This window comes from Geospiza fortis, unplaced genomic scaffold, assembly GCF_000277835.1.
Source record: "Geospiza fortis unplaced genomic scaffold, GeoFor_1.0 scaffold346, whole genome shotgun sequence".
Taxonomy (NCBI): Eukaryota; Metazoa; Chordata; class Aves; order Passeriformes; family Thraupidae; genus Geospiza; species Geospiza fortis.
This window is the reverse complement of record NW_005054361.1, coordinates 159,679-175,780: the sequence shown is the minus strand read 5'-3', so window position 1 is coordinate 175,780 and position 16,102 is coordinate 159,679. Positions and strand designations below refer to the sequence as shown.

Below are 16,102 nucleotides of genomic sequence, written 5' to 3'. Positions count from 1 at the left end.
TAATAGGCCATGGTCACACTATCCTTTTACTGGTGGAGCAGGATGAAAAATTATACAGGAATTGTATCAGCTTGGAAGTTCTTCCAAGTTTTTCTTTCAGGATATGTGAACTGTTGATTACAGAAAAAGTTTAAATTCCTTTGACCTCCTGTCAAAACATAGTTATATTTCTGGGGACAACATGCACATATAATTGCAGTAGGTTCAACAAGGAAAGAGGAGCAAATCTATTTAGTGCAAATATTAAAATGTAACCTGCATTAATAATTGCATTTGGTCCATACTCACTGTGTGATTTGGACTGCATTAATTGCAAGTAACTGTGAGTAATTGCCTCCATGAGCAGCAGTGGCCTGTGGCTATGGGCACTTGAACGAAAATGCAATATTGTAGATGAGTATTTCCCCTGATGATGGTCTCATTAATTTAGGACATTCTGTAATGGTATTGGTTTGCCTGGAAACATATTCAGATTTATGTAAAGCAATTAACAGTAGTTGAAAAAAACCAACAAAAAATGAGAGGAGGATACTCAGTGCTGTTCTAAGAGCTATTACTCTGTGGTTCATTTTGGTGATTGTGTGTGGTTCAGGGTCTACTCTCTGAACTTCAATTTCCTTTTCTGTTGAAGGCATTTTAGCAGGGATGGGTGAGTGACAGAGCAAATTATGTTTGATTGACTGTTCCCAAAAGGTTCATTTTTTTCCTTACAAAGCAACAGGACAATCCAAACAGGGTGTCACTAAGTGAAAACCCTATTCAAGGATGTGGTTTTGGACAACAGTAGTAATATATATAATTTTAATCTATCTATCTGGTAGCTGATCCATTCAGAACCTGAAGCAAGCATCGTGATTTTTTTTCCAAAGCACTTCAGACTGAGACCTCACTGTGGCAGATGCTGTAAGAAGAATAAAAACTTCTTGCTAGCAGCCCCTGCCTTAAGGAGTTTATACAAGTGTTGACATATCACGACTTAACTAATTGAGGCTTCATTTCACATTTTTTTTCTGGCATCTTACCAAAGAGAAGAAAGTTTTCTGAGGCAAAACCAGTCCTTGAGAGAGCATTATGAAGGAATTTAAACACTCAGCCTCCATTAAAGCTAATGAAAGACATTTTTAAATCAACATGAATTTTTTAATCTCTTCTAGAGAAAAAGGGGAAATCTTGTTAAGCGGAAAATGTAAATAAGCTGTATAAGGCTGAGTACCCTCAAAACACTTATTTAAGTATCCAATGTTAGATAAGTAGCACCGTCTTCTAAGTAAATAATACAGTAACCATTAAACTAAAGTGCATCCACTGTTATCCATATGGTACCAGTGGCCAGCATCAAGATTTTATTCTTGAACAGACTTTTTTTCTCTCCAAAACAAGTAGTTGCAATTATTGTGTCTCAATTACAGATAAAAGTTCATAGGTGGGAAACAATATTTCTGTAATAAAACTTTAGCATTCTATGGCTTTCATTTCCTGCTTGACATTTCATAGCTGGCAGGATACTTGCAAGAGTCGTGTTCTGATGAAAACAGAGTATACTTATTAGAAAGTCAGGTTTTAATTATACTTTTGTGTGTTTTAAAACTAGATCTTGTGTGGTTGCCAGTTGCTCTGCCCTAACTGCTGTAAGCTTAGCTCATCTTTATAATCTTCAGGAAACTTGTGTTTTCTGGAGGGCCAGCAAAATAGGATGCTCAGGAGGCTCAGGAATTGCATGTCCTGTCCCCTGCGTGCTCTTCTCTCTCCCCCAGTGCAATAGCTTATCCTCCTCTACATTATTCTGCAGAACACTGCTGCTCAAGGTTTGCTGTCCTATGAGGTTGGCTCATTAAAGGGAATGTCAGCTGTCATTTATTGGAGGAGTGAAAAGTGGAAGATAATGAGTAAGGAAAATGGTTAGGGTAGGAAAAGGTTGGTGAACATGGGAACTGAGAGGGTTAGGAAAAGGATATGGGTTGCCATGGAAAGTAGTGGGGAGTTAGACCTGTTAGGATGGGCATAGGAAAAAATATGGTTCTTGAAGGAGAAATTAAAAAATCAGGACAGCCAATATGAGGGAAAGAAGAAATAAAAAAAAAGTGATACATACAAGAAGAAAAATAAAGGATAGAAGTGGAAGGAAGTTGTTTGAAAAGGAAAGGGGAAAGAAAATTTTTTTTTTTTTTACCCAAGAAAGGGTAGACAAGACGTTTATAAAGTACAATTAAGTAAACAGAAGTGCTAAAAGGCCTTGGGATATAGTAATTTAATGCTGCATTTCTCAGGATACCAAGAGAAAGAAGACTCAAGGATGGTAGAAGGCAATAACTCCCTGCCCTGGGCATGACTACACATGCAAGAAAACAATGAGATAAGGGCTATGATATAGTGCAAAATGCACTGATGTGCTGACATGCTACAACAGTTTCATAAAATCTGAACAATTTTCTCTTTTCCTCTGTGATCAGTTGAAGTGGAGGAATATGAGCATATATCTGATTTTGGCTCTTCTCCTCTGGGTCCCTTTTGTGTTAGAGAATTTTATGGCATGTGTCACTCTTTTCCCCTGCTGTATGTTGCTTTCCTTTGACTGCTTTATTGCCTGTGTAAATGTATCAGGAGGGCTATTCTGGCTTTTCAGTGGGTACTTACTGAAAACTGAAAATATTAACAGGAGTGTATCATGGGAAGGTCAGTGCTCAGATCCATCACCTTTAGCTCTGTTAGAAAGAGGTGTTGTGAATTGCAAGCACTATTAGTCAAATAACATCTGGAAGTCTTACAGAAGACTTCCAAACTGTGTAACATTGACAGAATAAGCCAGAACATTCACTGATGCTCAAATATTAGTTCAGAATTTTCTGTGAAATCAGATTTATCAGATATCATTAGCCAAGGGAATCCTTCAGCAGTTATGCTACATGTTTTGGCTCTTTTGTTGGGGAATAAGATTTCCCCCTGAATAATTATGCCCATGTCTACAAAGACAGGCACAGAAGCCTCCTCTGTGAAACTGCCAAAGTGGCTGGACTAAACCAGGTCTAGTCTGCAAGCTGTAGCCTTATTAGGCTGGGTTTATTAGCTCAGGCACAGTGCTGTGTTTATGTGACTATATGGCTTCTGGACTGGAGCTGGCTATTATCCCGCCAGCTCAGAAAGTGGTCTGAGGAAGCTCACATCTGTCATGCCAAACACATGTTCTAGAAGAAGAGTGGAAAAATCCTGTTGGGACTGGTAATGTTTCAGAATACAATATTATTAGTAACTTTTGTACGTTGGACTTGGGTTTTGGATTTTTTTTTGTTTTTTTTTTTTTTTTGCTGGTGTACTTAGCAAGTTATTAGTAACAGAGCTCAGTTCTTTAAGAGAGGAATTTGTCTTAGAAGAAGGGTGCAAAGACAACACTTCTGTTTTCCATGTTTACATGGTAGCGAATCACTTCAGCAGTTCCTGGGAAGCCTTCTGCAGAATGTCTTTATTTTTATATTTTAAGCTGTTGATGAAGTGGAATGTTGGATCAATCACACCACATGTTAACAACTGAATCACTCAACAATAAAAGCCATCCAGGGAACTTAAACAGCAGCCATTGTACTTTTCTGATTTTTCCCTTGACAGCATGTTAATAATGCCATTATGGGCTGCCTACAGCAGAAAATAGTCATCATATCTTCTACGTGGCATCATCTGAAGGATAAGGAGGTGTTCTGACATCCCACATACATGTGTGGTGAAGCAGAAGGGGGAGTACTTACAGATGCCATGGCCGCCGGGGGCAGGCTGTAAGACATTCTCATTTGCTCTGGAGCAGAGATGAGGAAGTGGAAAGGAGCCCTTAGCCAACTTTCCTTAAACCCACCAGCTGAGGAACCAAACAGCTCAGGTGGAAGGGATGGGCCAGCTATTACTGCACTAAAGCTTTGTGGGATGAAACCTGTGCAGCCTTAAAACTGAAGCTTGTATTGCCTTCTGTATGGAAACTACATGTCCTGAAGTCTAATGTTTGTTTTTGGTTGGTCAATTAGAGATCCTACAAAGGGAAGCTCATTTTCAGGGAGGAAGGATAAAAGCTTCTAATAAACAGCTCCTGTAAGATAATTCACATTGTGTATGGACAATCCCTAACTATCCTTAAATGCCTTGGTCTACTTTTCTAATCTCTTAATACATTGTTTGCAAAGCACTGGGGAGATCTGCACAGTTTCGTTTCCCCTCTTACAAAGATTCAAACTCTATTCTTAACACACTATGCAAGCATAGAGTTTCCTGAGAATCTAACATTTTATTCTATGCTTAATATTGCTTGCGTGTTTTTTCCCGCGTTCTAAATTTCATGTTTAATTTAATTTTTTTTTTAGTTTTTCCTTTTGTTTGTTCCTTCTTAAGTATGCATGGCAGTTATCATGCAGAGCAAGACAGAAATGTAAAGTTGGAAAAATATTCTCAAAAGATCTATGCTCAAAAACTGAATAAGCCTATCTTGAACATAGTTGACAGACAGATATTTGTTTCCAGCCTATTCTGAAACAATGTTCAATTAAAGATGTCTCAGAGAGTTTCTAGGTGGGTTGCTCTTGGTGATTTCTTATGCTTAAGGATAGAAGATTGGGGTTTTTATTCCCCTAATATTTCATATCCATCTAATATTCAGCATTTGATTCTCTGTAACACCAGGATAATTTGCCTCTGTACTATAATTTATTTTTTTTTTACAATTTTGGGGTTTTTATTAATATCTGTGTCCTGAGAATTGTGTATTCATAAATTCCATAAAATGCACAAGTAAAACTTAAAAGAAGCTGATACTGTTTTGAAGGTCCCTTAATGGTGAAAAGGAACGCCTTAAATTTATTATATCTTAGCAATAAGACTTCCATCCTCTTTGATACATTTATATATATTTAATCAATTTATTTCTGTTTTCTCTTTATGAATAATAGCAGTACTGTAATGACTCTGTAGGCCAATTCTCAAAACAAAACAGTGTTTTCTGTCCATAAGAAAATTTTCACTTAAAAAATATTGACCTTCAGTCTCTCTCAAAGTTGAAGAAATCTTCCTAATACAATCACCTTTCTGAAAATAGCATGAGATGATTCTGGATGCTTGAGAGTCCCTTACCATCTATGAACTATTTTATCAGTCCCCGTTTTTGCCATCAGCACAGCTGTTAAAAAGAATAACAGACTTTTATTTGCCATTGAACTGTGTATTATTCTCCATACTAAAAAGGCAGGATATAAAATGTTGAGAGTTTCAATATTGATCTGGAGGGGCTTTAGTGCTTTTAGCTGAGCCTTCAGTGATCTTTTATGTTGAAAATGCATTGAACTGTCAGTTCCATAAATTAGTGAATAGATACTGGAATCATTAAGTACAAGAGCCCTCACTGTCAGTGATCCCTTGGTAAAACAGTGTGGATACAATTGATTTTTAATTTTTGTTTGTTTGTTTATTTGTTTGTTTTAGAAATGGTGCTTCTGGATAAAAACATTTATTTAGTTTGCTGCAATGTGAAATATAGAAAATATAATCTTAGAGTCAGAAATTCTAATGGGGTGAATGACTCTTCTTTCTCTTCTTCTTTCTGTAGGAATGGAACTGATAATAAAACTGTCTGTCCTTGTAAATGTTTCAGAAATCTTTGATAAAAGGCATTGTAATGAATAAACAGTTTTAATCCTTTCATATAAAGTGTACATCTGCATATAGATAGAAACCTTGCCAAAGCCTTACATACCATTAGTTGTGTTAAAATTCTAAAAAACTTCAATACTGCTGTGGATTTGATACTTTTGATAAGGAATTTTGCTACTTTTATATTTATTATGTAGTATAGTGGAATCATTTTACAAGTAATTTTTTCCTCTAGGTAATCATCATGCTAAAATGTGCTTTTTTATATTTGCAGTAGAAACTAAGCAAACAGATAAGTAAATTTCCTTGTGGGACTGTGTGTAATATGCATAATTTGTTCCTTTTAACTCTTTTCAGCAACCCAGTGTAAACATGGTGCAGTTTATGATACCTGTGGTCCAGGATGTGTCAAAACATGTGACAACTGGAATGAAATTGGACCATGCAACAAGCCCTGCATTGCAGGGTGTCACTGCCCTGCAAATTTAGTTCTTCACAGAGGAAGATGCATCAAGCCAGTCCTGTGCCCGCAGCGGTGACATTCATTCTTTTTCCGTGGACACTAGTGCGGGTGGTCACTGACCCCCCTGATGCTCAGAGCCAGTGAAGGACTCCAGCTGTTTGTGTGCAGATTCTGCAAAGTACATGTCTACTCACAGAGTGTAAATATGCTCCTCTGTGTGCATTTGTGTGTCTCTAAGTACACACACGTGGCACCTAGAAAGATATATAAATATATACTGTGTGTATTTGGACACACGTGTCCATACACAAGTGCCCTAAACGTAAGTACAGCCCATATATTTATATATATGTCCACATGCAAATATACATAATTTCTATATACCATAGAAGGATGAATTATAATATGTATATTTTTTGCTATAAAGTTTATGTATTATTATTTCTAGGACCCTGATCTGTAAGTCATTGTATAAATAAACCAGGTGTTTTTAATATAATATTGTGGCATGAAAAGATTGGATGACTTTGCCGTTGCATAAGTTTGTCGTTACCAAGGAAACTTTTCTAGGGCCACAGCACTGCCAGGCTGGATTAGTTTCAACACAGAACCTGGATTTACAGTTGTACAGGAAACACATTTCTCTGGAGATGGAGGATTTATCTAGGAATATTTCATGCGTACCTTAGAGCTGCATAGTGATTGGTGACAGTGCTTAATCAGGCAGAGAAAGCTGGGGATTGGCTTTTATGCTTTACTGAAATAACTGTGCAAAATGATTTCCAAAGCTGGTTGGACAATGGCCAGGATAGAGATATTTCTTTCTGGAACGGCACCAAAGAGTCGGGGCCAGATTTTAATAAGTGTTAGGCACCCAACAGCTCACTTTGAAAATCTGACCACTTCCCATTTCATATCCTAATGCCCCATCTCTGTTGTGTTTGGCAGTAGCTGTGAATACACAATGAGGAGCTTGAAGAAAATATTCATGTGCATATTAGCCCCTTAAAGATGTTTGAAACGCCTAGGTTTGTTTCATGTCTCCCCCAAATATTATGCAAAAGCAAATCCCACACTGAAATGTTTTATTTCAGTGTGCCTTAAAACATCAAATAATGCCAGGCTTAGTAACTCATTTAATTTATCAGCATGATTTAGAAGAAAGACTGATTCACCCTACTGAAAACCAGTAGAGAATGTCAAATGCTAATTGGAGAACTGCATTTTATTTCCTTAGTGGTCTTTTGGTTGAGGTTTACGAACATGTGGGCTCTGTGAAGTTTGCATGACTTTTGAAGTCTCCCAGGGGAGAAGCAATAATATGGGATTTCATAAGAAACGGATAAAAAAGCCATGCAACTTTCTCAAGCCTGAAGGGACAGGGGGCTATTTTTCTTCACTGGAACAGGCTCTTGTAGAGCCTGATGGAATGGTCTCTGGAGATGATAGAAATCTTTGTGCATCTGATGTAGGTTTATAATGAAGTAATATCTTCCCACGCAGCTACTTCCATTATGCCTTGCATTGAAATTGCACATTGTAATGCTTTGAACAACTTTCTCCTTTAATTCTTTTCTTTTGAGGAAGTTAAGCAGGGCCTGAGTTTACAGTAAAGGAGTGGATAAACACACTTGGGTTATACAGCCTTTCTGTGATCCCACCCTGGAGGAAGATGCTGAGTGAACCTGGTTAACTTAAGCACCACACTATCCAAAATGCTGTACCACCACAGTGTTAAAAAGAGCTGGGCATATAATGCTAAGAGTGTTCCATGGATGTTCATCCAAATCTTAAATAAACTCAGCTTGATCTTTTTTTGTCCCTTTTGTGTTCGTTTTCTTGGAACAATCAAATAATTCAGTTTTACTGGCAAGAGAGGGCTTTGAAGACTCATACACAAGCGGACTGGGGAGCAGAATTGAAAATGTGCAGATCCCATCAGAGCAGGAGACTAGAAGAGTTTTATGTGGCTCATATGCTAATTGAATGGCAAAGTTGAAATTTAGAACAATTGCTGTGGGCTGAAGGAGTTAAAACATAAAATAGAAGTCATTAAAATAATTTAAAGTGTCAGTTAGACCAAGGAGCTTTTCAGCTTGTGAGGTTTCAGTGCTGATATATGGGGTCTAAACTATTTAAAAGAATATTTGCCTACCTTTAGTTTAGGGCATATTTTAATTACTTACTGCCCAATGTTTCTGAAATAAAATACATGCAATGTGAATTGCATACATGAATGGTCTATACATCTCTCTTTCTCTCTTCTTCTGACTTATATATGTGAGTGAAAGTGAAGGAAGAGCCCTCCAGCTCTCTCAGTCCACTGATCACATTTAAGCAATGCTTAATTGATTCTAGGTGAAGAGGTGACTCAATCTTTCTGTAGGATGAGCTCTATTTTTAGGTCTTAAAATTATTCAGTTTGAAACCTGACCTGAGTCATCTCAAAATGAGGACTCATTCCTTGGTTTGAGTTTTTCACATTTTCCTAATTAAGACTAGACCCATGCTTTTCAGTTTAGTGATGTAGACTGAGGAAGAGAGGAAAATGGTTTTACCTCTAAGCCAAGTGGTTCTGCCCTTACAGTGTTGTAGAGCTTTTTCCTCCAAAATCCAGAGTTTTCAAGGCAAGATAAGTGCTATAATCTATCTGCTCAGTTCACATGTACCATCTAAGAAAAGGTTGTTCTGCTTTTCCAGAAATTTCCCCCAGATTTCCACTTGGCAGAAGTTTTACATCTGTATCTCTGGTTACCCTGTGCCTAACTGAACTATTGAGAACCTATCAGGCCCAGTTGGGCCTGCTGCACTCCACTCTTCTCTTTTTCTCTCTCTTTCAAGGCCATTCAAAAGTTGAAAGTCCAGCCCAATACCATCAATACCATTATTATCACTGGCCTCGCAGAGTTTGGGTTGAAGCCCATCTTCCTCCTTCTGTCTTTCTTCATGGAATATTGCCCTTAGCATGCTAGAGCTGGAAGTTTCCTTTATATCACTGGGGATTTATTTGTAATGAAACTAACTGCGAATCCACTATTAGTATGCTAAATGTGTTTAATGTGGAATAATTTTTAAAATAATAACATAACATTGGTAATTCATATGGCATATGGTGTATTCACTATGCAAAACTGGTGGTTGTATAAATTTTGATCTTGATAATACTTATGTCAATCTGTGTATATAACTTTGTGCCAATTTGTAAGGTGAAATATATTTGAAGGAGCAGAGGTTCCAATCAAAGAATGATCCAAAAGTGAAGTCCAAGAAACACTTCAGTAGTCCAATGGAGAGAGTCAAGAAGAGACCTGGATCAACAGTTTTACAATTAATCTGCTGTGTGTTCTCTGGCAAGTCATTTAATATTCTAACTTCATTGGGGAAACAAGGCTCTGGATTTATGCATATTTTTAAAATTTATGGATGGAAAATGTTCTAAAATGACATACCGGGGTAATGTCAGCTGATATTTTACCAATCTACTCAAGCTTTTCATCAAGTTGTCCCATCTCTCCCAAATCATCATCACTTGGAAATCAGCTTTTAGTTGGCATATGTGGAGGTCAAATGTATTTACTTCCTTCTCATGTATTTGTGTCTTTAAGTTATGTCTACTTTTCTAGATTGAGTTTTATAAACCATGGAGACAAGCCATAGCCAAACAGAACAATTTGAGTTGTAGCCCAAGAGTCCCGCATCTTCCAAAACACTTTTCTTCTAGACAAAAATGCAACCAAACACAAACAAACAAACAAACAAAACAAAAAAAAAAAAAAAGAAAATATCCTTAATGTCTGATGCAAATGCAAACCCATCCACCCATCCCTGTGTCACATAAGTAGTTTTCAGCAGATAACCTCAAAGAAGTAAGTTCTCATATTTTCTGCTTTTTTTGAACACAGGATCCAAATACAGTTTGACACTGCTTGGCTTCTCACTGACAGAACCTGACAGTTGCAATGGCTGGACTGATCTTGAACAACTCTGTAGGGGTACAGCAGTTTGCTTTTTTTTGCCTTCATCAAAAGTGGACAAGGTGATATCAGAGCTAACAAATATGATAATAATAACAACATTTTCAGCTGGACAGACTGGAAAGAGAGTCAGTCAACAGCATTTAGCACTGAAGTGGTAAGGTGTTCTACTGTTTCAGGAATAGTCCCAGCTAAAGCATATTGTTATGCCATGATCTCAGTATCTGACAAACAGGAACTTTATGTTACATAACACTGATCAAATGCTTGTCCTTCTGTCCTAGATTTTATCATTTTTAGAAAGCCCTGTGGCAAGAGAGATGTTTCTGCTCCCTTACAGAACAATTTCTAGTCCACCTCTGCAAATGTTTCAGGACAAATGCCTTACTGTGCTGCCATTGTAGTATATTCCTTTTCTCTGTGTTAAAAAGTTGTTGCACAGATTGATATTTCTATGCAAAATAACTGTGACACATCAGCATCAGAATTTCTAAAAACAAAATAAGGTTCTCCTGTGAACATAAGGTCACTCTTAATCCCTCACATACCCATGGCAAAAAAAACACCCCACCAACCGCTCAAAACCCCAATCCAATGGCAGTGTAGTCATGTGTTGAGATCTGATTGGAATAGATACATTGTTAGGTGTAGAATTCATAATTGAAATAAGATTATGAGTCTATTTTTACTTTTCTCACAACTGTTATATCTCCTTTGAAGAAGTCACCAAAGGTAAGGAAGGGGATTTTATTTCCAGGGTTGGAAATTTCCTAGCACATATTTCCTAGCACAGCAAACCTGCCTTGATTTCCTCCAGGATTTATATTTTAGTGAACACACATTGCCACAACTGTCAGAACAAAAGCTACAAATGCGCTTTTATAACTAGACTTGTTCCTGGCCTTGAGATAAAATTGCAAGTTCTCCTCACTGCTGAGAGAGCATAAGTTTTTTGTTTTTTTTTTTTGCAGCAACACTACTCACCATCAAGGACCATTTTAGAAACTTCAAGTGATGTTAAATATTACATGTAGCACTTGCTATTTGCATGACTTTACCCTTTTCATGGTGAGTTAATGCCGGCCCTGCACACAGGAGGAAGTTGGCTCTAATGGGGTGCATATGTGTGGTGGGAGAGTGATGGCATGATATAATTATCATTATCACTGATAACACTTTCTATTTCCCTCAGTGATGCTTAAACCTGAGCATCAATATAGTGTGGTGTTGCACATGAAAGTGAATTGATGGGAATGTAGGAAATTCCTGCCCAGACAGACCCACCTTTTTTTTTTCCTTATCCAGTGGTGAAGAAATGCTTCAAGGCACACTTCAAAGAGCGTTTGTAAGCCTCATAATGGACAGCTTTGCAACAACCTGCTCATAGTAGCAATTTAGCTTTATATTCTGGCAGTAAGTGGTTGGTACTTTAATGACCCAATCGTTCAAAGCACTTATCTGTGCTCAAACTTTGAATAACCTCCTTTGCTTCAATGGGGCAACATGCATGCTGGCTTCTAGCCACATGCTTAAATGGTTTCCTGGGCCACGGCCAAAGAGTTCAGCATCTGGCAGGATCAAATATTAAACCTTGTGATATTTTGTATTTCTCCATTATTTCTACACATAGATCTATTTTATGATCGTGCTGCTATCTACTGCTAGAAAATCAAACCAGTTAAGGCTTTTGAAGGCTTTTGTTTTGAGGCTTTAGAAGATTGGGGAATTTCTTTCTATTGATTTCCTATGTCAACGTAGTAATTTCTTCTATCACTTTGCAACTTCCTACTCTATTTTATTTGCTGTTATTGTTAAAACAAAGGGATGAAGTGGTATTGATTTTTTTTTCTTTTGGACTGGGAAAAGTAGGGAACAATTTCAGTGAATTAACTGTTTCTAGCTATAGTAGTTTTAAACTGGGTTGAGTTCACTCTTACGCTGTCCTGACTTTATAGCTGTGGAGGTAATCCACAATCCTGGTGTGGCTGCTCTGTTGTGAGACACCCAATTGCTGTAGCTCATTATAAAAATGTGATAACACTGTATTAGAATAAAAACACCTGTAACCCAAATCGGTATAAATAATTTGCTACAAGAGTTTGTAAATGACAAGGAAAAAAATAATTTCTTTTCTTATTTTCACAATAGCTTTTATAAGCTGTATTAATAAAGGAAAGCAAATTATTACTATAGCAAGTGATGAAGAAAAGATAATTAGGAATTTATTTTTTTTTTATATTTAGTGCAAGTATTCAGCTACTTTAACAAGTATCCCTGAATGGCTTTCAAAACCCACAGAAAAAACTTGATTGGTCTCTACAGAATATGAATCCAAACTCAGATATGGATATGTGCTGATGCAGTTCTGCAGTTCAAATTTCACTGTGTCTTGAAGGGACTGAAATAAATGAGTAGAGTTTGGAGGAAATATATTATCCCATCTTAGGCATCTAAATGCTTGTTTTCTAGTTTGGGGTGTAAATATGCAGGTGTTTGAACTCCACCACATTGAATATACCACCCTGACTTTCTTCATATTGGTATGCATCAGGGATAACTTTAGTGCAATTCATGGGATAGTATCTATGTCAAATGACATGTTTGGCACTTTTGTATTTGTTCATTTCAATTAACTGGTACCCTGCAAGTTATGAAGGGGAAGAGAAGCTGCAGGGAGAATTGCAGAGTGTATCACATTTATTAGAAGTCATTAATGTATGGGTGGGTTACATGACATATTTTATATGCAATTTATGGAGAATGCTCTGTAGTGTCAAGAGCATTACTGCGGAATGTTTTGCATCTTAGTGTGTAGAATTGCTTTGCTTACTCATGCTAAATTTTTAATAGATTTCACCTGAGGTGCATTAAGGTAAAATGATACCTATTTAAAATTTTACTAAATTTTTGTCTTCATCAGTATGTCTCAGTTTATGTCTTTGTTGAATTTAAATTTGTTACGTAGTATAATGTCTCACAAAATTGCAAACTGTGCAGTAACCTTCCCATGGCTTGTCTTTGAGTATCCATATGGTTTTTGTAAGAATATTGTACTAATACAATTTTGTAAAAGTAGAATTGTGATGAGTATGTTTGTAAAGACATTATTTATTCCCTCATAAATGGAATATTTATTATCTTTATGCAGATAAATATTGATGACTTGTTATTTCATAGCTGTCAGCAAAAGTTGTTATGATTTGGGCGGTCTGAGTCAGAAATGCAGCATGTCCCACACAATGGTTGATACTGTGTTGGCCTAAGAATTTAAATACTGTTATTTCTTGGAATGGGAGGAAGGAGTCATGCAAACTCTTTACTTTTACCTGTGATTAGGGAGATGGAATTTTGGGACCCTTCGTTCTGCCAGTGAGCCATTTATGTGGTACTGCTTGGGCAAGTTACTTCACTGCTATTTGTCTTTGTTTTCTCACTGGTGAAACAGAAATGATGATTCTTTACAAAAATCACAGGAACTTTCAGAAAGAAATCCACTGATTTGTGTTTGAGCAAGGCTCCTGTTAATGCCCATTGGGCTCCAGATCAGTCCTTACAATAGTCAACTATTATTATGCTTTTTTCTTTGCCAAGAGCAGCCTGTTCTGCTTATGAAAGTGTAACTAGGTCATGATCCCAAACAGCCAGGACTGAGAGCAAGCCTTCCTCTAACCTGAGTAAGAAGACTTTCTTTGGTGTTTTCATTTGTCCTGAAAGGAGGACGTGAGAGGATGAGGAGAGCACAGAAGGTAAGAGATTTGGAACTTTCCTGGAAATTCATAGGACTACTGTCCTGCATCCTCTGTAGCTGTGGGAGTCCTTGCACAGTCTGTACTAACTAAATTCATGTGAAGCCCCCAGTGACAGGCTGCTTCAATATCACAAGACACTGTTCATTTTGGGCTGTGCATGCTGGTCCCTTCAGACTCTATTCCATTTCTGAGGTGTGAGGGCAATGCAGACATGGCAAGGGCAGTACTTCAAAGGCTCTGTGATCAGGCCCTGTATGCTCCTTGTGCTTGGTGTTGACTCGCATGGTCACATACAACTTCAACCCCAGAATAACCACTCAGTGGTCACAGTGATTACATATTATTTCCCCCACCCATTTGGGATGCAGCCTCTTCACCAAAAATGCTGCAGTATTAATTCTCATTCAAAACAATGTGCATTTATGGGTTTTATCCCCACTTCTCTCTTTCCAGGCTTCACTTGGCTCCTGGTGAGATCAAGCATATAAACAATCAACATTTTGTCTCTGCCCAATGTAGAGCTTTACAGACTGACCTTTTGCAGAACACTTAACTGTTTGTGGAGGCAAAGTAGGGATGCCAAGGGCACCTCTAGCAGAGCACTTGGTGGGCTCCTCCACTTCTGCTGGCTTGTTCGTTTGGGCAGCCTGCGCCTTGCACATCACAGCAGTAATCCTTTCTCCTGTGTGACCTTTTCTGAGCTGAGCAGCTTGTGACACTTTTTTTTTTTTTCATAAAAATGCTCAATGAGAAAAATCTTATTTAAGAAAAGTATGGAAGAGCTTACATGGAGAACGAGAAAAAAGTGTGGCTGTTTTTCATTTAAACAGTCTCTAAATTTATTTATTTCAGGCTATTTGCTTAATTCAGACTAATAATTGAAGTACTTTTCTTCATCACTTACAGTTCATCATCAATTAATCTTTAATGTTTGAGAGTATTGATAATAATTGTTTTTCTAATTAAACCATACTGACACACTAATAACCCTCATTTAGGATTTTTAGCTGCTGCATAATTTCTGTTTTTATGGTTGTGTCCTGCAGTTAGCACATGTTAAATTTGCCCTAGAAAGATGTTGCTTTGTCTTCAGTTGTATTCATCCTGTTTTATTTAGTACAGCTGGAAATCAGGCTCAACATCACTGTTATTTTCCCATCTCCTTCCAGTGTTTGGTTATACGACACAGTGTTTTGTAATGCAGTTTCTCCCCCAAGTGTCTATCCCAGTCTGTGGTCTGTATATAACTTTATAGAGATAGATAATGCATTTCTAGGACTAGATAAATACTGTTTTAACATTCCAGAGGTGAAATAATTTATTAGACAGTTGACAAAATTTAAATAATTGTTGTGTTTTTTTTTTAAAGCTGGAGAGTAGCAATTTTGGTTGCTATTTTCTGAATGTACAGCAGATGGTGCTTAACAAATGTGCTTTACAACCAATGTCTGAAAACAGCTAAGCCTAGCAACTTGAATTTTAATGACACTTCCCAGTCTTTTCAAAGAATGGAGTTTGAATGGAAGGCCCCAACAGGCTTGACTTACATCAATGTACACAATCTACACAATGTTTGAATGAAGGAATGAAGGGGATGTAACAACAGCTCTTCAAAAAACGTCTCTTGTGTGCTATAAGCAACTAGATATTTGGAAAGGAATTAGGCATTAGCAGGATTATTTCACTCTTGATCATTGCCCTTTTCCTCCAGCCTCATTGTAGTTCACTTAACTAATGGGAAGGATCCAAGCCCCCAAGTACTGCTTTCCACATGGACAAAAAGAGGTGAAGAAAATGGTGTGATGAGACCTAGTCTGATGTCCCCAAACTCTCATTCACACACCTGTCAATGAGAGAAGTTACTTTTTCTTCTGGCACCAACAGATGAGCTTTTGCTGAGGTTCTGGGTAAGCCTTTCCTAGCATGAGTGGGACTGTCTCAGGACTAAGCAAGAACTTGCATCACTGTTTCCACTCTTGGTGTTTTATTAGCAAGATAACGAAGTTGCTGCATCTCTGAGGTGCTGTTTACATTCTGCAATGTCGAAACCTCAGGATTTATCTCTAATAAGGCAGCTGTCATTATAAAGAAGCACAAGCTATCATGAGCCAAGGGAATAATATGAAGGGGGGAAATGAGTCAGAAAGCTAAAGAGAATTTAATAACATACTTAGTAAAGTTTTAACTAATCGTTATTATTTTTAGGCCTGTTTTTATCTTCCAAAAGAATAATAATTTATTTTTAAATGTGTGTTTTTTAAATTACCGATTAAAGGGCTCACAATTATTGTCTCAGA

The 16,102-nt window shown here is 37.4% G+C and overlaps 1 protein-coding gene across 1 annotated transcript in view; it reads left to right on the top strand.

Annotated features, from left to right (window-relative positions):
• Positions 1–7,896, top strand: part of BMPER (BMP binding endothelial regulator) — a 149,258-nt gene extending 141,362 nt beyond the window's left edge. The window contains exon 17 of the mRNA XM_031059384.1: positions 5,977–7,896. Coding sequence (XP_030915244.1) covers positions 5,977–6,158 — 182 coding nt within the window. The 3' untranslated portion in view covers positions 6,159–7,896. The remainder of the gene's footprint in view (positions 1–5,976) is intronic.
• The last annotated feature ends 8,206 nt before the right edge of the window (positions 7,897–16,102 follow it).